Below are 27616 nucleotides of genomic sequence, written 5' to 3'. Positions count from 1 at the left end.
GAGACAAATGGAATTCTGCAATTTGAAAAATTTAATAAAATTAAGACTCCTGTGTACACAAAAAAGTTGGACAGCTCGTGCGACATGACATCATTTTCCTTCTTTCGCCTGGTGTTTTTACGTAATTGGTAAGGACGCACTGGCGTTACTAAGGCGATACACGGAGTGTTTCGCGTTGAAATGACGGTCATAGCTGCGAAATAACCTCAGCGAGACGCGTATTGCGTTATTACATAATCATGTTACCCCCGACACAGGTCGGAGTCAAAGGTGTAAAGTGCGCGGAGTAAAGCGTCGAAAGTTTTTCCTTCTTCCGGAGCAAAAGCTACGCGAGAGGCCCGAGTATTACGAAGCATAGAGAGATGGCGAGAGGGTAAATAGCGCAAGAGGGTGCGAGAGAGAAAGAGTGACAAAAGGGAGAAAGAGAGAAGGTAAAAGAGATGAAGGCCGTCGCGACTCGCTACATGCCGGACCTTTCATCGACTCTTCCTCTGTTCTATCTAACCAGGGTTAAACTTCGTTAACAAGTATGCCCTGCTTTAAGAAGATTTAATTACATTTCTCGCGAATATCTGGCATCCCCGTCTGATCTGACGGGGAAAGAAAGAGAAGTTTCCGTGAATCGGAAACGTCTAACCGCATGCACTTCCTGCGAATCTGATTGCTTCGCGGTTAAGTTTCGCAATTGTGTTAAGTCTTGCTCGATTCGTAATAATAAATGGCGTTTTGGATCTCAGCTCGATTATAACTCGATGATATCCAACCTCCACGCGAGTTTTAATAAATTATCGTTCAGATAAATCTTTTAGCTTAATTATAAGTATTTTTTTTTAAACTTAATCACATTAAGAAAATGCTAGTTAGGTCTGTTTTATCGACACATATTATTTTTATTTAACTCTTTATTTTGGGCTATTATATCTGGGCTATTATATGTGTATATAAAAAGAAACCAAGAAAGTTAAATAATTACAGCTTTTCTATTTCGGTTTTTTGCATTGGGTTAATCTAATCTAAACCATAAGGAAAGTGTTAAATGAGAATAATATTTGTCGATAAAACAGATCTAGTCAATAATTTCTATAAAGATGATAACAATTGCTTGATACCAAAATATATCTGTCTTTATCAATCAATTATATAATTTCAAGAATAATCCCTCAACAACCCAAAGTGTGAAAACTGAAGAACCTCTAGGAATTCTCTCGTTTCATATTTAAAATTAAACTTATAAATATTACTTATTATTTTTTTTTTTTTATTATTAAACTCGAAACTTATATTAGTAGCCAAAAATAAAAATAGCTAATATTGAACGTTGCTATAAATAAAAACTCGTTTCACTCACCTCACAGCCCAACGATGCACCGGCATGTTCCAAGTTCGCCAAAAGGTATCGATGTTGTTTGCGTTCCACCAATCGCAATAAAAATTGCGATCCGCGAAATGCAGCAATTCACCCATCAGGTTAAAAAGGGAGTGAAATGTCAAGTAGAAAAAACAAAGCCACACTAGATGATTCGGTATCTGGAACACCAATAAAGATTTTCTATTTATTATATATATATATATATATATATATATAAGTATCAAACTCTCTCTCTCTCTTCTCTCTCTCTCTCTCTCTCTCTCTCTCTCTCTCCCTCTCTTGCACAACAATATCGCGTAATTTATGACTGAATTAAAAGAAAAACTGACTGATTGCGAAAAAGTTGTTTTGCGTGCCAAGAATAGAAACGGATTCTGCTTGATTAAAAAGGATTACTTTAATATTTTATAAGTTCGAAATCTCACTTGTTCCGTTTCAAAAATAAAGTCCCAGTTGTAAGACAAAAATAATCAATTTGAAATATATTGCTAAATTGAGAACATAATTTCCTATTTCATACGAGATTCACAAATATGTTCAGAGAGTTATTTCGAGAGTACAATGTAAATTTTTGGAGTGCAAGTATTGGAAAATTCACGTAATTTTAGGAGTAATCATTTCTTAATTTCTATAATATTCACGAGAGAGAAGAAATATTTCAAACGTGTAAATGTTATAATTGTATTATTCTTAAATAACCAACAAGTTCTAATTATAAAATATTATAAATAAGCAATATACAAAATAAGATTATTCAAAATTAAAAAATTATTTATTAAAAAAAAGTAATATGCAATTTCAGATTTCTTTATATTTCATTTTATATTTTATCATGAGTTTGCATAAAAATTTCTCATAAAATTCGCGAATGAGAAACACGTGTAAAAGCGAAAAATGTAACCGAAGCGTATAAAAGTGTCACTATTAATGGAAAAGTGGAAGAAGATCGAAGTTCTCTCTCTCTCTCTCTCATTCTCATTATATGTAATATTTTTTAATAGACTGAACAAAATGTAATAGCTCGGAGATGACGTCGGAAAAAATTAACTGAATTGAGCATGATCGACGTGCAAAGAGAAAGAAAGATGTATTGCGGTATTATTTACGCACCTGCAGATGAAAATGAGGCAACACTATGAACTTATAAAGTATATCGTCTATTCCTTTAATTATGCCTTAATGGAAGTAAGTAACTTAAACCGAGTCTTTGATCATTTATCGCGTACTTATATATATTATTATACATAATATGACGCGGCTCTAAAAGTTTTTATCAATTTCCTTAATAATCCTCCCTCTCTTAATGTCATTGCGAAAGAAAAGATATAGTATCTTATATATACCGCCATATTATGTCACTTCTTTTATCTTTTACCTCAAGATTAAGATTGATTATTTTCTTCTATATCGCGACGTGCCTCGTGGCGAAACGACAACCAAAATAAATGCTTTTGCGTCAAAGGGACGAGAGCGACCGAGGAGAAAAAAAAAGTAAAAATATGGGCTCGATCTAACGTCACAGACGAATACTTCGGGAAAATTTCTCTCAACTTTCATGGGAAAGAATTTCGAAGTAGTTTCGTTTCGGATGCCATTTCGGGGACCGCACGAGCATCATCCACGTGTTCTTCTACAGAGCTTTCTTTCTCTCTCACACGAGGCAAAAGACTTAATAATGTTGCCAAGCACAAAGGTCAAGTCTCTTGCGCCGCAAGGCATCCGCACTTTCACGAAAAAAGAACAGAGGGCCCTTCAGCACTTCCTCCCGTTTCCTATAGCAGCCTCTTCCGGCATAGTCCGGGAAAACTTACCTCGGCGTTTTAATTTCGTTTACTTGGGGATGCTACTGTAGGAGAAAAAGGAAAGACAGAGACGGAATTGGAATTTACGAAAGAACGAAGGAAATGACGAGGGAAGGAAATAGAGGAAGAGGCAGATCCCCTAGAAGCCAGTGAATCGTTTGAGACACGTCGACGATACCACAAAGGGAAAATCGGTAAACTTTAAGCTGTCTCTTCGGCCAGAGGCTATCTAAAAGAGAACTTCCTCTCTTCAGGGAGTTATACTGGAAATGTAAAATCTTGGCCGATCAAACGGAATATGTATGTGTATGGCATTTCGCCGATAGTAAGTAAGAAGCTTTGAAGGCGGAAAAATATTGATCTCGAGAGATGATCCAATTCTTCAGATTCTTGTCTATATTTTATATGTTGTCGAATTTTGCCAGCTTCATCTCTTGCTACTGGTAACTTTTATTTATAGTTCAAATCTTTGTATATATATATATGTATCGATTGTTTTGGATTCGTAAGCTTTTTGGGAAAATTCAAAAGAAATCACTCATTTTGGGCTCAATTATTAACGTGTATAATTTTGTAGATATTAATGGTAATATTAAAAAAATTAGTTTTGGATCTTTTAAACCCTCGTCGGAAGTTCTGACTTAATAATGTCATTTATTCGTTTGACGACTCATCATCAGAGCTGTCTAAGATAACAACTAGGCCATTGTGCTCTGGAAGTATCTGTATACCTTCTGAAAGATATTTAGCATCAGCAGTTTGTTATTTAGACTTCGCAACACACACTTGAAATGTCGAGAAGAAGAACTTATTAAAACGATAATGTAAGTTGAAAGATTTTTTAATTTTCTCTGATATTAATTTAATTCGCGTAAAATATCCACAGCATGATTAAATGTCGCAAAACTTGGAATCTCAGACCAATCGTCTTAATCATCCATTGGTCATCAGCGAAGAATCGTTTAATTTTGTATTTTAATATTTAACTAACTTTGTATTTTAATATTTAATTTTGTATTTTAATATTTGATTTTTATGTATTGAAAAAGACTGTAGTGCAGTCGAAATATTTAGCATCTCCTAGATACCAAATAACACTGATATTGAAACAACAGCCTATATAGGTACATCATTTTTATATCTAAGGCAAAAAGAAATCTTTAGGAAAGAATAAATATAAAAAAACAAGAATTCTAAGAATCATGTTCTATCATAAAATAAAAAAGTCATCAGTTTGCTACTAGCGTCAAAGCATGCCTAGATAACAAAATGAATACACTTTATACACCAATATCGATGGCGTTCTAACATTGATCAGGTGCTTTGGACATTGGCATCAGTAACTTTTCAATTCCCTCATGATACCTTACAGCAGGAATACGCAACTAAATTTTTTGGCGGGCCAAATGTAAAATTTGATATTATACTGCGGGCCGCAATAGCTAAAATATGTTTGCCTTCTTTGCATCACCCAGGAATCACCACGTGGAGGTGAGGCAACGTCGAATCCCTTTGGGGGGGAGGGGTAAAAGAGGGGGGTGTATTTATGGTTAGGGGTTAGGGTTAGGGCTTTTGTTTTTGTATTTTTATTGGTTTTATATTTTATTATATTTAATATGTTTTTTTATTGTTATGTTATATTTTTATATTTTTGTTTTTTTACTTTTTGTGTTTTTATTTGTTTCTTGTTTTCTTATGTTTTTATTTTGTTTTTATATATTTTTTGTTATTTGTTTTATATTAATATCGCCAAGATCGAAATTCTAACTTCGTGACAAGGCAATTACTTCACTTTTTAATTGTCATAAAAGGCATTTTTAATGTGAAAAATTTGCTTTCCTATCTTGTGCTAGTTTCTTGAAACTTGGTTCATAAGTGGTATTGGCTACTAGCATGCAGTCGCGCAAATGGTCCTCAGTCATTCGATTTCGATATTTATTTTTTATTATGTTCATTTTAGAAAATGCTGCTTCACAAACATATGTAGATCCAAACATTGTACATAGCATAGTACCCATTTTTTTCAGATTTGGAAAAGATTGTTCAGGGAGTGTGTCTATCCAAAATTTTGCTATATCTGTTGTGGTAAATTTCTCTCGCAGCACAGTACTCTCTTGAAATTCAATAATTTCCAATTGCAATTTAGCCTTTTCAAGAGTGAACAGTTGCACTGCTATATTAATCCAATTACCATTTGTCTCAAGACTGAATGGGATTTGTATTGCTGCTAATAAGTCGCCAATTTGATCAAAATCAGTAAATCGGGAAGTAAATTCAAGTTGCAATTTTTTTAGAAAACTCTCGTATTCCTCAAACTGTGGAATTTCTTTAACATTGCTTTTAAAATGTGCTTTTAATAAAGGAAAATAAATCAGCTCTTTAGAATTCAAATCATTCTCAAACAATTTTAATTTTCTTTGGAAAGCTTTAATCTTTTCCCACATATCACAAATCAGTTTTCCTTTTCCTTGCAAAGCCAGATTCAGGTCATTGATATGTGAGAACATGTCACCCAAAAAGCATAGTGTAGTAACATTATTTGAATTACAAAGAAACTCAAAATATTCGGTAGCTGTTTTTGTATTTCTACTTTTAAGAAAATCCGAAATTTCATTAAGCAAAATTATAAATCTTTTGAGTACATTTCCCTTGCTCAACCAGCGAACATCGTTATACAGAAGAAGATCAATGTATTCAGAATCGCATTCTTCAAGAAATGCTCGGAGTAAGCGATGTTGTAATGCTGAGTGAGATCTCAAATAATTGACAATTTTCATAATTGTATTCATGACATTTTTGAAATCACCCGAAAGCTTTGCACAAAGAACTGCTTGGTGAATTATGCAATGTAATGAAATAATTTTAGAATTAATTTGCTTCAAAAGTGTTACAAAACCATTTGCTTTTCCTACCATTGCTGGTGCACCATCAGTGACTATAGAAAGAATGTTTTTATATGAGAGGCCATTATTGTTCATAAATTCTTGGAAACGTTCAAACAATATTTGACCAGTTGTGCGATCATGCAATGGCAACAATGTCAAGAGTTCTTCTTTATAATTATTATTCAGAACATAACGAATAAACACAGCCATTTGTGCTACATCAGATATATCTGTAGATTCGTCAATCGCAAGCGAGAAAAACTGTGTTTTAGTAAGATCTGCTAATATACTTTCACGAACTGATTTTGCACAAATTTCGGTCTTACGAATCGCGGAATCACGAGATAGTGGAATTTTGCTAAACATTTCTGCAATTTCTTTCTTATTATCGAAAACCGCATTTGAGACTTGCATCAAACATTCTTTGACTATCTCGGAATATGAAAATGGCACCATATGTTTGGCCAAAATCCATGCAACACGTAAAGATGCTTCAGTGCATTTTTCCTGTTCGGACATCGAACGTTTCATTACCATTTGAGAGCGTTCAAATGATGAACGAAGGACATTAACTTTTTCAATTCTAAGTGAAGAACCCTTTGGAAAATCTATGTTATATCTTTTCAAATGCTTTGTTTCATAATGGCGACTTATATTTGCTACTTTGCACACAGCAACTGTTTCGTGGCAAATTAAACATGTTGGTTTCGCATTTTTATGGAGTGGAAGAACAAAGAAAAATTCTTCAGTCCATTTTTCATTAAATATTCTATTTTCGAAATCGATTTTTCGACGCTTTGACTCAGACATCGTGAACAAGACAACAAAAAACAAAATCCGCAACTAAATTAAAGATTAGTAATGCGATATTGCGACGTCTCAAGCAATCATACAACCGAGAATTGCTTATCACGCGTCCGTATGCGCTCGGCTTTCGGCTAGCAGAAAAGAACAAACAAAAAAGAGTCGATTTTCTGTTCCACCGAACCGACAAACGATAAATGCCAAGAAGCAAATGTCTCTTAATCGAGTAAAGCGAGTGGCTTCGATATTAGAGTCTAACAGGTCTGACCGCGCGAGTTTCCCCGCTAACGCTTCCATACGCACGAGGCGTACCATCTTGAGACATGTGACTGTGTAAGAGTGTAGATTGGAGTGGGGATAAAGCCAAAGAGGAGAGACGAGAAGAGATAGCGCGGAGAGGTGGCATATTCTCCTCTTCGCGTGCTTCGTGGACGGCCACGCTGTCAGGCCTGTAATTAGATATTCCATTGTCAAAAGCTGCTGTTGTGTGTTTGGGATCTCGTGATTCCGGTCGCTATATCGCATAAAAAACCAATTTGGCGTTATGTGCAAAAAATTTAATTTATTTTTTCTGTGAGTCAAGTTTGGACGTCGCGGGCCGGATTGGAAAACCTCGCGGGCCGGATCCGGCCCGCGGGCCGCCAGTTGCGTATCCCTGCCTTACAGGTTGGTATATACATGCTGTTTCAGAACTAGCAGAAAAGTTTTTAATGGCAGATTCCTGGTATCATTCGGAGACGATTTTTCCTCAGCGAAAATGTCGAGACACCAATAATTTTCGAATTATAAGTAGTTGAAAATAAAGACTTATTTGGAAACTAAGCCTTTTGGAAATAAAATATTAACAGAACTACATTCTTCAGTTAATAGAGTTTTAATATAAGGCTTAGTTATAAAAATATATAATAGTAAAAATTAGGAACATGCTAAAAATGATGCCTCCCTCAACATTTTCACTAAGGAAAAATCGTCTCCAAATGATACCAGAAATCGGACATTAAAAACTTTACCGTCAGTTCTGAAACACCCTGTATATATGTTTCCTCTCTGGATTCGGAGAATCTAGAAATTTCTATAAAAATATTTTCATAATGCAAATGTATTTATATATACAGGGTGTCCGGTAACTAACGGACCAACAATTACAAATGGATTCTTTGGTCAATTTGGGAATGATTTTTCCTCAGCGAAAATGTCGAAAAAGGTCATTATTTTTTACAACTTTCCAATATTTGTCATTATGTATCTTTATAACTAAGCCTCAAATTAAAATTTTATTATAGTAAACTCTACCAGAAATTTACTGAAGAATGTAATTATGTTAGACTTTTAACTTCAAAACGTTTAATTTTCAAAAAACCCGAAAAGGAGAGGAAAAATCGTCTCCAAATTGGCCAAAGAATCCGCCCTTAATCATTGGTCCGTTAGTTACCGGACATCCTGTATATACTCCGTCGCTGTAATACAGCTCTTTTCCATCTTAAAGAAACTCGAAATCAGAAATTGACTTTTTTTCGCCAAGTCGTATACAGATTATACATCGATACGCGGAAGATCTAATATTTAGATCAGCAAAGAGTCTACAAAACGACGTGCGCGAATTGCGCGAACAGGAAAGCGTTCATTCATATTGATGCGCAGCTCAAACATCGATGTTTGAGCCCAAGAAACCAGCAATATCGTTCGATTCGTGCTTGATCCCATCACCGGCTGCATAACATTAATGCGTGCTTGGCTTACGTGTACCATATCCGGTAGTCGATTTTCATCGATAATGCAAGAATATCGAATTACAAGGCGCGGCGCAGGATTTTGCTACATACGCGTATCGATACGCGATATAAATCGACCGTATCATTAATAGTCGTTGGGAGAAAAAAATGCTTACGAGAATATATAAGTCGTCTTGCCTAACCGCGTGCATCGCATTAACTTGGTAATCGATATTTTCCATTTTCCTCTCGATCAGTCGTGTGCTTGTATGTGTGTGTGTGCGTGTAATCCTTCCTCATCTTCTTCTTCAACTGCCATCCTAACTTCTTTCTTCCTAACTTAAAAGCGCTCGACGCTATACCTGTCTATTGGAGACTACACTTGCTAGGTCTCTTAGGGCATTAATATATGAAAGAGATAACCCGGTAATAATGGTTGGGATAGAGAATGTAAATACGGAGCGGATTGAATCTTTTAACTTTATCGAAAGAGCCCAGGTATATTGACCCGCGAGTAGAAAGAGAGCGAAGCTATATTTCAGGAATAAGTATGCAAATGTTGAATAATCGAACTTTCCTAAACTATGCGCAGAGAAAAAAAATCTCAGTACCGGGGAGATATAGATATCGATCGACCGGTGAATATTTGATGACTCTTCCATGTATATATCTCACTATCGAAAAATATAATGTAAAGAGATATTTACCTCTCTCCAGCTACCGATCAACCTCTGGTGATCCAACTACGTGTCCCCTATCGTCCTATACGTTAAACATATGTAACATCCATTATCTCGGTGTTTACTGACGCGCAAATATCTTCCGCACCGTCGGGAATTACACGTCGAAAATTAGATCGTGTATCCATCGCAGTCTTTGCGCACCCAATCGACAGGTGAAAGCGACCACGACGATGTCGTTATAATCGTCGTTTTGTACACCTCGAATGATTTTCAAAGGCAAAGGGATTTCGGAATGAGGCACTGACGCAAGAGCGAAGGGTGTAAAAGGCGAGATCGAGAAAGAGAGAGGAAGGATCTCGTTGGACTGCGGGAAAATTGCGTTTTCCCATTACGACGAGATTAAAGTCCGGTCCCAGCATTGCAGTTCCGTTCTGTTTCTTCGGAACGCCGCCGCCATCCTCCTAACCAGGCTGGTTCCGACTTCGTATATAAGAACCGCAATTAACCCTTGACGGTCACACCAGAGTCACCCTCCAGAGAAGAGTCCACGTGATCCCTCACGGCTATTTGCGGTACAAACGAAAAAGTAAGAAGACCTCGAAAGATCGAGAGAGAATGACAATTGGTAAACAATTATTTTTTCTATGCACGCGCGCGCGCGAGAACAAACAATTTACCGTCTCGCGAATGAGCAACCTTTGCTTTAGCGGGAAAAAAAATCTCTTTTTCTTTCCCAGAGCGAAAGGATTTTTTTTTCTCACCGATGCTTTTATTGCCCGACGATTTTATCGCTTTACTCCGTTTCAAAAGAGTTCCGGGATTGAAGAGAAATCTGTTTTCAGAAATGAATCTCTTTTCGCTTCGCGCTTAAATTTATTCCAAGTATCATATTCGATATCTAGTACTTAAGTTCTCATATCGTGTCCATCTATTTTTTATATTCATGAATGATGAATAGAGATTAAGTTAAATAGGCTGGATTAAACAAACGCAATTAGATTATACAGACTGTCCTATTTATAAGAGATTTCTAAAGTTATTTGGAAACGATTTTTCGTCAGCGAAAATATAAAAGGAGGTCACCATCATTTTTTGCATGTTCCCAAAAAACAAATCCAATCGTACACGTAATGCGCTTTGGATGAAGCTGACGTCAGCAGTAATTTTGGAAATGACATGCAACTAGATTTTCTAAATTTTATGTCGAGGCAGTTAAAAGATTATGTTAGAAAGTGGAGAAAAAATTGTTCTGCCACGATTTTACTTTTTTTTAGCAAAGGAAATCAAGTTTTTTTTACATATAATATACACCGATCATTTTTGACATACGTATCACTATAAAAAAATTATTACAGCAAGTTTGTATTTTTTTGCCAAGTTTGGGATACTAAGAAGCACAAAAATTTCAGTCGATAAAATTTTTTTAGTCACTTTACGTAACTGTTTTCAAAGTTTAAACAAAAAAGAGACAACTCGCGAATTTCTTTGTTATTTTCACCTTGTAAAAAGTTCACGAGTTAAAAAAGATTCAGCCACTATATCATACTATAAAGCAAAGATTCAACTTTAAGAATTCTTTCTTAAAATTGCTATATGATAATGTTTAACGGAGTTATGAACAATCAAAGTAAAAATGACATTTTCTCTTTAATTTGCGATAACTTGATAAAGAAAGATCGAAATTTAAATGTCAAAAAACGATTTTGCAGAGGAAACTTCAGGCTTTAACACGAAAAAGTCAAAAAATTTTTTTGAAATTGTGCATGCGATACATCTACAAAACGAGAAGAAAATTTTCCATTTTGTTAAGTTCGTCGTTTTCTATATGTAAAAATACCAAAATGGAAAAAAATGAAAAACCAGCTACCTGCCTTCCGAAACTAGAGATTTCAAGCTTTAAAACTTTTCTTTGGAATTTCAATTCTCATTTCTTAAAACAAACTTATACCTATCTAAGTTTGCCTATTTTTAGCCAATTTTTTAATTCCCTAATTATTTTGAGAAGTGTAATTAAAGAAAAATAATGTGTCTATAAAACAGACAGAGTCGGAAAGCATCCCCTTCTGTCCAATCAACTTGCATATATTGAAATGTTCCATAAGCAAGCTTATATTTGTTTCACGTCGCAGTTATCCTGAATCCGCGCGTGTCTCAACGGAAAGAGAGTCGGCGAACACGAATCGAGCGGATCAATAATTAACAGTACAGCCGGCTCAATTAATACGAAACTTCCATAACAAAACTCGGCCATGCACGACCGCCGGTCTGCCATTTTAATCGCGAATAATCGGACATCTATACCGTCCGTTTTCGCGCGAGCGTTCTCTCTCTCTCTCTCTATCTGTACATCGAGGACAGTCGCTTTGGGACGAATTCATATAATTGAATTCGGTTCACTGGACTTCGCCCAGCATTCGAAACACTATACACTATACACGACCGGCTAGTTCCGATCCGAGAGGCATCCGAGAGAGCTAACGAGAGAATAACGAGCAACGGGGACGCGAAATAACTCGGACCCGGAGAGTCCTGAAACGTCGAAGAGTAGCGGAGCGTGTCGGCGCTGCAAGGAGAACACGAATAAAAGGACACGATGAGCGCTATAGCGTTCGCATGAACGAACCTTTGCATTGCGCATATCGGTTCATTTTTTTCTTCCTGTTGTTTTTTCTCTCTCTTTTTTTTTTATTCGCGTTAGGTACGTATGTTCCCGATGCGCCGACTAGGTATATGTTCTAAAACAAAATCGTACATTCTCTCGACTGCAGATATCGGAGTTTAAAATACGAAAGGAAAAAAAAAAGAGAAACAGAGATTGCGTTTGAATAGCGAGAGGAATTAATCTTCCATAATGTCAAGCTAATTTCAGATAGTCTCTCGATGGAAATTTCTTTCGATATTATAAAATGACGGACCGGGGGGACGAGAGAGAAAAGATTGACTTTATAAATTCAACAGAGAGAGAAAGAGCTATCGTTTAAAGTGTGTAAGCAAATTTCATAAATGCATATATACGATTATTACGAAAGGGGAAATTGTATTTTCTTAGACTTAGGATTTATCCTCGATATTCCACTCTCTAGAGCGAATATATCTGTTTTTATTAGCGATACGGAAAACAGGTGAATCGGAAGTATCAAAACAACATCTTCGGCGCGTAGGTAGGTACATATCGTTGTGTATGTATCGATCTCCCTGCGGACTTGGCGACAAACGACCTTTTTCCATCGTCGAGCGTGCATATTTTACCCGGAAGCGTCACACAGGAATACGGCCGATGCACGACGAAACTTAAATCAGGAATTCATAGATTCCGGCGTACTTTCCGCGAGCGCCCGGAGCTCTTACAGAATCCCCTCCCCCATTTATATATATATATATATATATATATATCTTTTTCAAACTTGCTCTTTCTTGAAGAGAAACACAACATTTCTATTTCATGTTCCCGTGGATAACTTAGTTTATTTTCCGACATGCAACAGATCCAAGTTATCGTAAAGCAAAGAGTTCTAACCGAGAATATTGAAGTTAACTGGCTCTCTCACGCTCTAGTCTTTCGCATAAAAATGCGAGGACCGATAGAAAGAGTGTCGATGAATAAATTGACGAGTAAAAATATCCGCGGGATATTAAAAATGTCATTATTATATTGTTTTTTATTATTATATCCTTATGCCGTAATTCTGTTTTACCGACTTTAAGTTAGGTTAGGTTCACTTTTTATAATTAATTCAGGCACGAATTTTTTAATACAGACTTTTAATCTCATTTTTAATACTTCTGTATTATTCTTTCATGTCATCTTTATTGGGAGCGCCATATTTTATGCACAAATAAAATGCAGAGCTTTTGTATTAAATAAGCATTGTTATGAGCTGATGCAAGAGGCCGATAAAAAATTTATAATTTTTAAACTTTTATTGCTTTTTATACGAAATTACAGCGCCCGTTCATTATTATCAGTACTTTAATTGTGGAGACGGATTTTTCAATATGTATAGCCAATAAAAAGAAAAGTTCCTAAACTCAAAGTCGGTAAAACAGACATGGTCAGCATCCCCTTAAAGATCCCTAAATAATAGACGTATCCGAACAAAATTTTTTGTCTTACACGGATTATTTTCTTGTCGAATATTCGTATGCAAGAAAGCTGGCTTGTAACGAACGGATTTATACAACGCGTTGTATTAAGCACAGCATTTATCGACGACACGCGTAGCTCGATATGAGTTTTCTCTGTCCCTGGCGTTTTCTGGCTGTCGAATGAACTCGCAGAGTCGTGGCAAAGTTCAGGCGAAAACTGCGTTCTCTATTGCGGAAAGAGAGAGAGATTGAATTCGCAAATATTGCCTCGAGACTTTTCCTCGTAAAAGGTGTGTGCCGTAGGAAAAAAGAGGAAATCTCTAGCGCGAAAAATTGCAAGTATCTATCGACGCAGTTTCGCAAATAAAGTATAAAGGATCGTCTTCATATCAACGTGACGACGAGCTTAGAGAATCGAGCTAGAAGAAAGATTTTACGCTAAAATAATGTTTAATAATATTGAGTATTTTATGGAGCAACCATTGCTTCCATGTTAATTAATAAATGCTTAATATTTTCGAGTTTCATAGACAGTGATCAATCATCCCTATTTTTTTATATAAAATTCAATATTGTAAAACAATAATCGATCATACTAAAATTTGATATAAATATAAAATTAACTTTAGATCTTTATTTTATTATTATATGTATATATAGATTTCTATTTTATATGACATGAAAAAATGTTATGCTAATTTTTTGCTTTGATAATTGTTCGTTAATTTTATTTTAAGAATTTTATCAATTTAGTTTTAAATTAATAATGATTGTTTATATTAGAAAATAATATGCAATAAAAAACTGCAAAATAATCGCATTATGTTTTAAAATTAATATCATACTAATAAAACAATCCCAATTTTTTTATCGTATTCCGATTTTTTAAGACTGATATCCCGAACATGGTTGATCAAGAATAAATCACAACACCCTCATATTAATTGTTATTTAGATTAAAGAAATAATATGCAATATTATAATGGTATTATTTGTTTCAAAATTAAAATTATACCGATAAAAAAAATTCCGATTATTTAAGATCGATATTCTGAAATTGGTTGATCAAGAATTGATCGCTCCATAGGATATTCGTTTTTCTTCGCGATAAAAAGTTACAAATCGTCGACCTACGGTGTATTTCGGACACACCCGGTACACACTTATAAATTTACAAGTGAATACATAGATATATGTGTATACTCACCGCTAACTTGAGAAGACGCTCGGAGGCCTTGGCTACGTCCATATTCTGCAACGCAAACGAGAGAGGTACGAGATTATTAATGTAGAAGATAAATACATGGGAAACGTTAAGAGAGAAAGACGGAGAAGGGCAGGAATGAAGCGGATATGCTTTAAAGCTGAACGCAAAACAAATGCAAGTTAGAGACTAGGGTGGGTTGTGAGAAGAAGAGCGGAACATGTTAAAAGGTGAGGGTGCAGACGAAATGCAACTACAAAATGTAACTTTCTCGTAAGTGGATTTAAAATTGTAAATACGAAACCCCGTGCGCGAGAGTAAGATCACTTCTCGCGGGCGAGATGAATTATATTTCGCGTATTTCGCGCAATTCGGGAAAAAAATATCGCGTGATTGTGCGATGGAAATTTTGAACGCCGCGCGCTGCAGTTAAAATCGAATCAATGAATCGTCAATTCTTTTGAAAGGACGCAATATTTATACGCGTTTCTGTACAACGCCCGGCTATACAATTGAAGGTTTATTTTCGCGCGAACGTCCATGCGAAATTAGATTAACGTCACGCATCCCAGAAAGCAAACCGCAATATTTAATCCGCGTGTCGAAAAAATGCGGTTGTCTATATGATATATCGTTTCTATTTTTTTGATTCGTAAAACATTGTTTTGCGAGGAATTTTTTGTTTTGACAGCTCGACTCTCTCCGGAAATTCAAAGATAATCGCTCATAGATCAAGAATATGGATGCGATAAATGTTAATAAAACGGATACTGAATCTTTGAATATTCGTGAAAAGTTATTAATCATCGCGAGGGATAAATCGATAACGCGATCGTTTAATCCGATTATTATTAAATATCTAATAACTGTGATCATATCTAGAGAATTAATCCTCTTATTTTGAATTATTTCTCAGCGTTTCCATTTAGAAGAATTTCAATTTTTAACTGGTTTACCTTTCAAAGTATAGTAGATTTTCTATTTTTAATATATCGTTAAATATTTCTTAAATGTACAGAGGCTGTGAATGAAAAAATATTTTTAATGTAATTGTACTAATCGTTATCTAATATACATATCATCTAAATTTTGTCTGCAAAATTTATTTGTTATTTTTGATCTTTGCACATATTTTATACACTCGAATATCATGAATTGTTAATATCAGATCAAAAATATACACCATTTATACTATAATTTTTTATTAATTTATAGTTCCCGATTCTGCAATAATATAATTTCAAAGAAAATCAATTTTATAAAATAATGACCTATTTTACCTATGTTTTAATATGCGAATAATGAATTTAATCGGTCTATTTAATCCAATTTAATAGTATTATATTGATATCAACACAAGTTAGGACATATTATACAAATTGAAATAAACTACATTTTCCCAAAACAATTTCTAAAATGTCAGACAAAATTAAATTTAACATTCGGATCCGAATGGCAGAATTAATCAGCGAAGTTCAACGAAGGTTCAGGCACCACCGTTAATGCATTCAAGGGATTATTATTAAATTAAACTAACTTTTAATTACTTAATTCGATTCAACGATATAGCTTCGTCACTGAAGACATTCGAGGGTGTTCTTTTCCCGATTTGCACTCGATGTATGCATGTATGTGTACATATGTATTTCGAACGAGAAACCTTTCCTCCGCCGATTAAATTGATATTTCGTGCATTGGCGCGCTAATTGAACACGAGGGAAGAGAATCGTCCCTCTGGTGTTCCGCTTAAGTGGCGGTTGTCGAGAGGTCCCTTCGAATGGCTGTAACAGCCATCCGTGCTTGTACAACGGGTTTGCAAATAAATATACCTCTGGAGCCTCGCCGCGACTTCGACACGTCGTTATCGTGTATACAGGGTGACTTTAAATAAATGCGAAAAAAAATTAGGAGATAAAAAATTAAGGGGGTCTTTCATATAGGTATTATACACAGTTGAACAATTTCTGTTAAATTTAACAGATATCACATGTCTCAAACGGTCCACTGAAATTTTGGCGTTAATAACATAATATGGATATGTTAAATGGAGACACAAATATTGTGTTAATATTTTACACAAGATAAATTCAAAACTTTAAATAATTTAAAATAGATTTTGTATAAAATTAAGATTTTTAATGTAAAAATTAACAAAAAATATGTTAATTTTAGATTTTATCATCCCCATTTACATATATTATAAAATAGAAAATCGACATTTTTTTCTGTAAATTTTAACAGATAAATCTTGACAAGTTAAAAAATGGTAGATATTTCCTATTAGTAAAAAGGATACTTATTAATATTTTTTAATCTTCTTATATTATTATAAGAAGATGAAATTATAATTATCCTTTAATTCAATTTTTTATTAGAACTTTTTAATCAACCGGAATGTGATAATATAAAAATATGCATTAGAAAGCTTCATTCTTTTAGAAACTTTTTCATTTTTCTTATTTTTTTTTGTAAAATAATTTGCAAGAAAAAATCATGTACAGCAGATTCTAAATGACAGAGATTTTGAAACACGAAAAGTTGAATTTTAGAATAAAAGAAAACAAAATAAATTTATAATAAATGTTGGAAAAAATGGAAAGAGTTTAATTCCTCAGGGGGGAATATAGAAGTATATGTTTATAAGAAAGACCTTAATTTTCGACAAAATTATTATCTCCTAAAAATTTGTCGCATTTATTTAGAATCACCCTGTATATGCACGCGCCAGTAATCGCGAACTCTTTTAAAAAATGACATCTTCGTTGAATATCAGTGAAAATCACGAGTCTCGACATTCGAAATGTAATACTTCATATAATAAGTGTTATGTGTATGCGTGCATTTCAACATATGCACAACTTGTACATTCACCACCACTGCGTGCATTTAATTAAACATATTAAATATAAATAAAATAATCCGCGATATAATTTTGATAAAATACTATAATTAAAATATTTTTTATATTTATTTTTAAAAGCAATCTCGTTTTTATTAGATATGCAAAGTAAAATAACAATAAATATTATATAGCAATATATAAATAGTAATATGGTTATATGTAAAAATAATATTTAGAATTAAAAATATCGAGACAACCAATTTCATTTCTCAATTTACCAACAAATAGCAAATTTAATGATAACATATACGACATAACATATATGGATCAGCTTAATTATAATTATCATGACGCATATATAGCCGAAATTATAGTTAATATTCTATAGCGCACACGCTGCGGTAATATTATGATGTTAATTGAATCATTCGTGTTTATGTCATCGCTGCAACAAATTGGATAGAAAAACAACAAAGGCGAAATAGAGAGATGCTATTATCTCCGATGACGCGCAAGTCAATATATAATACATGAAATGATTAACGCGTCATCTACTCTGTCCATTTGCGCACTTCATGGTAATATAATATACGTTCGATTATCGCATTTGCAAGTAGAGAAGCTCGGGAAACTAATTGCGGCGAATTACTGGTTTAAAAAAAAAGAAGAGATCGCGATTCCAGAGAGAGAGAGAGAGAGAGTGAGTGGCGGTAAAATTTAAGAACTTGCATCGTAAACAAACGCTTACGTCCCGGAGAGAAAATGATTTTTTTACGACAGCAACAAGTTGTCCCAACGAGAATTTCATGTTTCCTTAGCGCCAACTTTACAACCTGGTTTAATGAGGCCGCGATACTTTACGCGGTCTGATAATTACAAGTCGGGACAAGTGGCGAGCTCGGCTTACGCGGCCGCATTTGCCATAAAACGTGGCTATATTCTTACGTGTTTTAATCGAATAATTAAAAGAAGCTCCTTAAAAGAGGATTTTAAACGTCCTTGAGAAGTCTGTTGTTTTTTCCCTGTTTTATCGACAAAATGTGAGGTTAGCTAAATTCTAAATTTATTTATTGCAATGGCTATACGGATTGTTTTTTTACCTGAAATTAGAACGCTTCGCCCTTAGTTAATATTAATACCTACTTTAATTTGTACAAGAAAAAGATTTATCAATCTGTACAGTCTTATATATCTTGATTACGGAATTATAAATGCTTAGAATAAATAGATTTATAGTTTATCTAACTTCACATTTTGTCGATTAAACAGGAAAATAACAGACTTCTTAAGGACGTTTAGAATCCCCTTAAAAGAAACGTGGCAATGAAAAAAGTGCTTTTTAAGAACGCAAGCGAGAGATAATTTCTCGATGAAAAATATATATTTAAAAAGCAACACGCACAATGTTTATCTAACCTCACATTTTGTCGATAAAACAGGGAAATAACAACAGACTTCTTAAGGACATTTAGAATCCTCTTAAAAGAAATGCGGCAATGAAGAAAAAAGAAAAGTGCTATAAGACTGCAAACGAGAGATAATTTCTCGATGGAAAATACATATTTAAAAAATAACACGCACGGTGTTATATATATATATATATATCGATCACGTCTCGCGGTCTCGTTCGTCTAATCGCTTCGGAAGAGAGGAAGCGAGTCAGTTGAATTTGTACTCCTACCAAAATCACGGCATTCTAAATGATTGCATTCCGTCCGAAGAGCTGCCAGAGTGCTCGGGTGGAGCTGAAGAGATTCTTCGCGAATGAATAGCAGTACTCGAGACGCGCAGACAAAGAAAAGGGAAAGTAAAGGGTGTTCCAAGGATTGAAAATAAAGCGGGGTGGATTTTCCTTCGGTGGATCGCCTCCGAAACATCTCACGTAGATGTGGTTCGGACCATTTCTTCCTATTCCTCTCCACTCTCTCTCTCTCTCTTTCTCTCTCTTCATCTTGGTTATCTTGTTTCCGACGCGATCGAAACATTGGTTTTTTATTTAATATGAACCAGAAGCACGTGTCCAACAAGGAAGTAGAGGCAAAAGAGGGTATTTGCCCCTTTCCTGGAATCAGCAAAAAATTAAGCATTTGCTCTCTCTTTGAATAAAGTTGGAATTTGCTTACACATTCAATGATAAAAAAATTAAAATAGCAAAATGGCAAAAAAATTTAATTAAAAAAATAAAACAAAACCTATCAAAAGATATAAATTTCAAATAAGTATTCTAATTTTGAATCATGCACCTCCTGGAAAAAATCTTGTTCTTGCTTATACGTTATAAAAAGAAAAAAAAAATTTTTATAGATTTATGAATATAATATAAATAGTAATATAACTTAATGCACGCGCAGATTGCAATTATGTGTGTCAATAACTGGATGTTAGTAAGTTAAACTTTTTGTTGTAGCGAGACATGCATTAAATATCGATAGGAGAAAATATGCCAATATTATTTGAAAGCCGCGTGCAAAGTTGCGACAATGCATTAATACCAGTTTAGAAATTTCTCCTCACAACATTTCTCTTTTCATCCCCTCCATTTCTCTTTCTCGTTCCTCCTGTCATCTTTACTCGACGGTGATATAGTCGAGCGAGTTCTCGTCCTTTTTGCGGAATGAAAATAAGCGCTACTCATGGCATTCGTGATGAATATACACGGAATGCGAGAAAAGACAAGAGAAACGAAAGATAAACGTGGACGGAGAAAAAGAAGGAAAAGATTTTTGCCATTTCAAGGAGAAACGGTTCCCCCGACCAAATCCCTCGTCATCGTCGCTCGTTTTCTTCGCGTTCGCCCTGTCGTTTCAATTAGCACCAAAAGATTTACGGCTTTGCATCTTGCGAATTACTTTGTTCCGCCGCCCGGGAAAAGTGTCCTTGAAATTCCGGTGAATTCGACCCTAGAATTGAATCCCTGGAATCGATTAACAATAGGGCGCGAGAGATAGATACTTAAATTATGTAGGACGTCACGATCCTTTAGTCACCGATCCTTCATCGCGCAGTAACTCTCTTTAAAGGAGCTTTTTACGAGCGAAGCAGATGCGAATCGATCCATCGACAAGAGTTTATCCAAACGAAGTAAAAACGGTGGATGTTAGTGAAAATCGCAGCGATCAAAGTGACATCTAGCGTTGACAGAAGTTCTATCAGGGTGTCTAGCGATCATGAAAACTTGGAAAACCTGGAAATGTCAGGGAATTTTCGGACTTCTGGAAAAGTCATGAAATTTTGTGACTTTTCTAGATTTTCTTTAAATCCTTTAAAAATAATATTTGCTGAAACAATGTTTTCTTCCATTCTGGAGTATTATAATTTATTTTATCTGTATTTCACCGAAAACAAAATTTCTATTAACTTTCGAGTTATGGATTAATGTCTTCGTGAACATAGATATTCGTTAAAAAATGGTCATGGAAAATTGAGATTTTTAATCTGAAAAAGTCAGAAAATTTTACCGCGTGATTCGACTAGACATCCTTATTACACAAATTACAAATTCAATATCATTATTAATCAACGGTGTTTGCTGTTATCTAAATAAAATTATATACATGATTATCTAGAAACTTTGACGTCATCTTATCTTTATATGGAATATAATAAAAATATGCATTACCTATATCTGCAGTTTAGATAAAAAAAAAAAAAATATTATCTTTACTAAATTATTTAGAATAATTTAAAGATAATTTTGGTTTAAAATCATAGCACATAAAAATATTTAAATAGTAAAACTTAAGCAGTGAACGACAAAAATTTATAAATAAAAATATGAATGCATTTATTTTCATGTCTCTTCTATAATTTATATTTTTTTTATAATTGCATTTACATAAGCAGTCTTAAAAATTATTATCTAGAAAATTGTCTAGATGAATTGCCATATAATTTTATTTAGATTTATTTAAAACAAAATTATCTTTACCTTATCTAACAAGAATATATTTATATATTTTTATCTCATCTTTATATAGCTAATTTTAAAATCATCTAAGCACAACACTGTCAATCAAGTAATTGAAAAAAGTGTGCAAATTGCTAACTTGCACATTCCTTCCTCACCATATTATTTCGCTAATTAGGATGGTTTTTCAATTATGACTTCCTCATAGAGAAAGCTTAATTTGCGCGTTGCTTAATCACAATTTAATTTCGCTCATTAAGAAAGTTTTTAAATTATAGCAATGTGCAAGTTAAGCTTTCTCTATGAGGAAGTCATAATTAGGAAACCATCCTAATTAGCGAAATAATATGATGAGGAAGCAATGTGCAAGTTGCTAATTTGCACACTCTTTTTATCTAAAATAACATTTTTCAGAATGCCACGTGTATGTGTGTATGTATGTACCCTGTCTCGTAAGTTTCTTTCGTAAAATTAGAAAATTTACTTTTCTCGTAAAATTCAAACTTTTATAAAAAATGAATCCTTTCACCGATCCTAGCTAAATTTAATATCAAATATCCTTTAATGATACTTTATTCATGTAAAAAAAATTAGCTCGATATCTCAAAATTTGCGAAAATTAAAAAATGTATATTTCTTAAAAATTCAAAATTTTATAAATAATAAATCCTTTTACCGATTCTCGTCAAATTCAATATCAATCATCCTTTAATGATAATTTATTCATGTAAAAAAATGTATCCTTATATCTTAAAATTTATGGAAGTTAGAGCAATCATATTTTGTGAAAAATTAAAATTGCATTTTAAAACACAGTATGAATTTTTATAAGAATGACAGTAAATAAAAGTGTTGTACTACTTTACTTGTATGTCAAATTGGAACGTTGTAAGTCAAATAGTTCTTGAGATATTTACATAAATGTAAATTAAAATAGATGAGCATACATATATACATACACACATACATACAAACATTTTTTAAAAATATGATTTTTCGATGTTTCAACATTCAATGGAATTCATACAATAAAACATTCTGAACACATTGGAATAGAAATCTAAAACAAAATTTTTTTTTCACGGAAACAAAACTTTCTCTATGAGGAAGCAATAAATTAAGCGATAGTATTCGCATTTTCCTCTTCGAAAAAATTTTTTCACTCATCCGACTTTCCTATTTTTGACATTAAAAATACGAACAAAAATATCCTCATGAAAAATGGTGAAAAATAACTTAAGCGACGTTTGTTGTCAAGTAAGTCCCGATCTCCATCACACGAAAAATTTGTTTTTCAGCGCGAATTAACGTCTAGAATTATCCCTAAAACTCAACTGAAGTCTTTCCAGAGAACCCCAAAATATTTACTCCAATCTGACAACTTCCAGAGTCGCACTTTCAGACTACACGCTTACCGAAGTAACAGCGGAAGACAAATAGAATTAAAAGGCGCTCGACGTGGATCTTAAATGTTTCGTGCCAGAGCAAAGTCGGCAAAAAGACAGTTCCGCTAGACAACTAACTCTCGCTGTTCTTCATTCACTGATGATGTCTTCTGGTAGCAGTTAGCGGTCGAATAAATATCGTCCGCATCCTCCGTCTCTTTGACGCGACAATAAACATACGAGAGAGAGAGAGAGAGAAAAATAGGACAATAACTCGCTCATGGGACTGCAACAATTTTTCTCGCGAATAAGATTCTTTCTCTTCTTTATAAAGATTTTTTCTCGTCTCGTCCGCGCTCTTTTTTTCGCGGAACGCCGCGAGATTGAAATGTTTCTTCGCGGCATATTCGGAGCGCAATTCATCGGGCCGCTTTTCATCGTCAGTTAAAAGTCGGAGAAATACCGCCTGAGATTCTTCGTCCCGGCAAAGATACGCTGCCAATAAAACTTCCCCCTCGCTTTTCGGTCTTTTAGCGAGCACGTTTCGCTGTTAAACGTTAAGCGGCCGGTTGTAATAACGTGAGCGGATTTCCAAACTACTTCGGAATAATGCTGAAGTCTTGATCCGACGGTGTAGTTACTTAGAAAATGCTTTATGGTATATACAGCAACAGAGTTGAAAAATTCTTTTTTGTAGATGAATATAATTTTTTTTTTCAAAAGATATAAAAATTGAAGATTAAAAAAGTATATTATAGAGGAAGAAAAAGTTATGGCAACTCGATATACTGAAACGTCGAAATCGTGAAAAGAGGATTGAAAACGAAATCTCGCTCGAGCCTCAAAGAGGGAAGACTCGCCACTTTCACAAAAGTCCGATTTCCGCTGGTGATTCCCGAGTCACGCGCGAGTCCCACGCAGCGATTTTACTTGTTAGCCGCCGCCTCGACACGGCATTTTTCTTTTTTTGCCCGCCCGAGGGTGGCGCGGATCGAAAGAATTTTTGCAGCGTCATAACTCGGCGCGGAACTTCCGCCCGATTGGCGAACGCGCAACTTCGATACAGAAGAAGAAGAGGGTGCGACCGGCTTCCGGTATTCTGCGAATTCCACCCTCGACAACGTTGGTCAAGTGTCTGGAATCTTGCCGACGGCAAGAAAAACGAGCAACGGGAGTCGAACGGTACGCATTCCGCGCGGATTTTCCCGATTCGTTGCTTCTTGGAACCCTCTCGCGCTTACTTTGATTCGATACGCGAGGAAAATAAGGAAGGATGTAAAAGGAACGCGTAAAACGCGCGCATAACTAAGATTTTTTAAACAATATAACCGATTCATTTCAATGTCTGCAAACTCTTAATTAAATTTTTGACGAGCAGTTTTTTTTTTTCTATCTTCTAGTTTTCTCGGAAACAATTTCTGTCTTTTAATCTTAATGATCCCTTTAAAACAAAGTCCCTTTTCGTAAAATTAATAGTTTATAAGAAAAAAAATATATTATTACGCACAGCACGTTACTAAAATGACGTATGTAGGTTTCGGGTTGTGAGAAATTAAATTTTAGAATAAAAAAGCAAGCAAAACAAAATTATAGTAGGTATATGTTGAAAAAAGTTGACCAAAAACAAAATTTCAGAAAAAAAAAAACCAAACTTTTACCTCCCTCTTTGATAATTTCTTAGAGTTGGAATTTAGAAATATAATTTTCGATAAAGAATCATTTCCTAAAATTTTTTGCATTTATTTAGAATCACTCTGTATTGTATGTATGTATAATAATTAAATTAAATTATATATATAGTAAATATAGAGCATATTTTTTTAGGAGATCAATACCGTATACGTTCTATGAATAGCCGCATGTTTTTTAATAACGACTTTCAACGCATCCTAAAAACCCTTTAAACGCTTATCCCTTTAAGCTGCAGTGTGCCGTAAGCTGATAAGCTAAAACTTGACGCATCCCCTTCTCCCGAACCTGTCAATCCTCGATCGCTCAATCGATCAGTAGGATGAAATATACAATTCTGTAAGCGAAAGCCGCAGAAAATCCGGCTTAATCCTTGTATTTTCGTGAAGCAAAAGACTTATTCATAGTACTAACACCGTTGAGTTGCAAGATATATTATCACAGCAATAGATATTAAACAAATTAATAAATGCCGCAAATAGAAAATTTTAAAAAATGATAAAAAAATGAAAGATAGAGGTTATACATTTACATTTATATTTAAGGGGATGCTGACTCTGTCTATTTATCGACAAATATTATTTTCATTTAACTATTTATTAGCTATACAGGATGAAAAATCTTTTTTTAGAATTAAAGTATTTATAATAACAAATTTGGTCAGCATTCCCATAATGGGATGCTGACTATGTCTGTTTTATCGACTTTGAGTTTAAGGGCTTTTCTTTTTATTAGCTACACAGATTGAAAAATCTTTCTCTACAATTAAAGTACTGATAATAATGAACGGGGAGCGCTGTATTTTCATTTAACTTTCATGATATTATTTTCATTTAACTATTTATTAGCCATACAGGATGAAAAATCTTTTTCTAGAATTAAAGTATTTATAATAACAAATTTGGTCAGCATTCCCATAATGGGATGCTGACTATGTCTGTTTTATCGACTTTGAGTTTAAGGGCTTTTCTTTTTATTAGCTACATAGATTGAAAAATCCTTCTCTACAATTAAAGTACTGATAATAATGAACGGAGAGCGCTGTAATTTTGTATGAAAAAACAATAAAAGTAAAAAATTACAGTTTTTTATCGGCCTCTTACATTAACTCATAACAAAATTATTTAATACAAAAGTTCTGCAGTTTATTTGTGCACAAAATATGGTGCTCCCAAATGGCATAAAAGAATAAGACAGAAGTAATAAAAATGAGATTAAAAGGCTGTATCAAAAGATTCGTATTTGAATTAATTATGTACGTACATTTGCGTACGGAATCGATGTCGAGGCATAAAACAGCCAAAATTAGTTGCCGGACAGCGCTCCCCATTCATTATTATCAGAACTTTCATTGTGAAGGATTTTTCAATCTATATATTCAATAAAGAGTGAACCTAATCTAACTTAAAGTCGGTAAAACAGAACTACGGCACCATCTCTTTAAAGCGGACGAAATTTTTCGCACGCGTTGCACGTGAAAAATGGCTCATGCAGAAGTACGTTGTTACAAAAGCAGATGTAATGCGTCGGATCTCTCTCCTCGGCGCTGCTGAAAGGGTTAATCGTCCCTCTTGCCAGGGGAAATTGTGAGGATTTCCGGTCGCGCGCAGCGCCGACTCCTCTCATCCATTCAATCCGCCTTATAAGCATAACGAGGTTCAGAGAGAATCTGGAGAGAGACAGGACAGCCGGTAAAAAGTGATTACCCCTGTGACAAAGTATCATCTCCGCAGTTATCAATTTCTCCCTCCCTGGAATTTCGTGACCCAACGGAAGTAATATCCTTGTAGATTTCTTAATCTCACAATCTCTCTTCTTCTTCTCCTTCTTCTTCTTCTTCTTCTTGCCGTCGCCCTCGTGACGTTTCCACGCCGGGCGACAGTGATAGACCACGCTGGGTTAAAATCCGAGGGAGGGATATCGGTTCTTCAGCACAGCTGGACGCTCGATCGAGGACGTGACTGTCGTAATCGCGACTTGCAATTATCAGATCCAATTTGTCGCCGAGGGTAGAAAGTATAGTGTACGGAACGAGGAATAGAAAAAAGTCGAAATAATGAGAAAAAATGGTTTGACCCTGAGAAATTTATCTGGGTCTATCGAGATGTCTAATACTGGTCCCGTATAGGTATCCTAAATAATGCTTGCCAATTAAGACTTGATTAAAACCTAGTTTTTATGTTATGGCATCGATGTTTTTCTTCAAACATTTTAATTTAAGCATGTCCAACTATAGCTCATACAGAGCTCAATTTAAAGAAAAAGTGTAATTATACGAAAAGTGTATTAAATAAATTGATACAATTTAAAATCACTGCATCACATGTTGATTTATTAGAGGAAGAATCATCACTTAACCCGATTTCAATGAGTTAAGGGACTAATTAAAAATTTAATTCACATGGCAATATTTTTTATCGTGGTTTCTTATATATAGACGACTTATGAAACCAACATTGGTTCTAAAAATTTTTATATAAAATATTTATATTTAAATATATTTAGATTTTATATTCCAAGTTTTTGGAAAGCAATAAGGACTCTAGATAAAAAAAACATGACGATCCAAGATTGAACCAAGATAGGTTCTAACTTGAGCCTCAAATAAAGTTAGAAAACCTTTATAGGGTTCGGCCTAGGAAAAATTTCCACACGGATAGCAGCATTTATTTTACATTCTTTGTTAGGAAAAAGTGAGGAAGAAACGCCAGGGTGTTTCTAGCCACAGCGCATCTCATTTAAGTGTTTCCTTCGTCGCTTCTTGAGGAAACGATGAAGAGGAAAGATGAAGGAAGATGGAGGAGTGTCAAACGATTTGCAGAAGCAATTTGTCTGCGGCATGAAATCATGCGGCCGCGAACCTCGGTTCCTTCCCATCCGTCGTTGAGTGGTTCACGTCGATCCCGATTTCGAAGCGATTTCGAAACGCTTAATAATCCTGCACGCGATATAGCTCTCCAACAACAATGGAGAAAGGGAACGTGCCTAATCACGAATGCGGAAGTTCCGATGAGAAGCGGCGTTATGGAAAGGAGCAGCCAGCACTCAGCTAGAGCGAAGTTCCGCAACAATTCATCCGGCTGCAACATGAAGGAGCGAAAGCGGACCAGACCAGACTTGGCGAGAGGTAGACGCTTCAAACAGAGATATTGCTCTCCCCGTGAATGACAACGTGAAATTTTATTAGGAAGATATATCGTGCGTATTATTAATTACAAATGTATGAACTTAGCAAATGCGAGCGTTGT

General features: G+C 34.7%; 1 protein-coding gene across 2 annotated transcripts in view; it reads right to left on the bottom strand.

The window, feature by feature from the left end:
- The window catches only part of mdy (diacylglycerol O-acyltransferase), a 149264-nt gene that overhangs the window by 6929 nt on the left and 114719 nt on the right, over positions 1 to 27616 (bottom strand). For both annotated transcript variants that reach the window (XM_029319160.2, XM_029319161.2), the window contains 2 exons: positions 14549 to 14593; positions 1349 to 1527 (listed from right to left, as the gene is read on the bottom strand). In XM_029319160.2, coding sequence (XP_029174993.1) covers positions 1349 to 1527; positions 14549 to 14593 — 224 coding nt within the window. The remainder of the gene's footprint in view (positions 1 to 1348; positions 1528 to 14548; positions 14594 to 27616) is intronic.

This window comes from Nylanderia fulva, unplaced genomic scaffold (genome assembly GCF_048542155.1).
Source record: "Nylanderia fulva isolate GAGA-0341 unplaced genomic scaffold, ASM4854215v1 Scaffold12, whole genome shotgun sequence".
NCBI lineage: Eukaryota > Metazoa > Arthropoda > Insecta > Hymenoptera > Formicidae > Nylanderia > Nylanderia fulva.
Note: the sequence above shows the minus strand (reverse complement) of the source record. Positions and strands in the feature narration are given on the sequence as shown.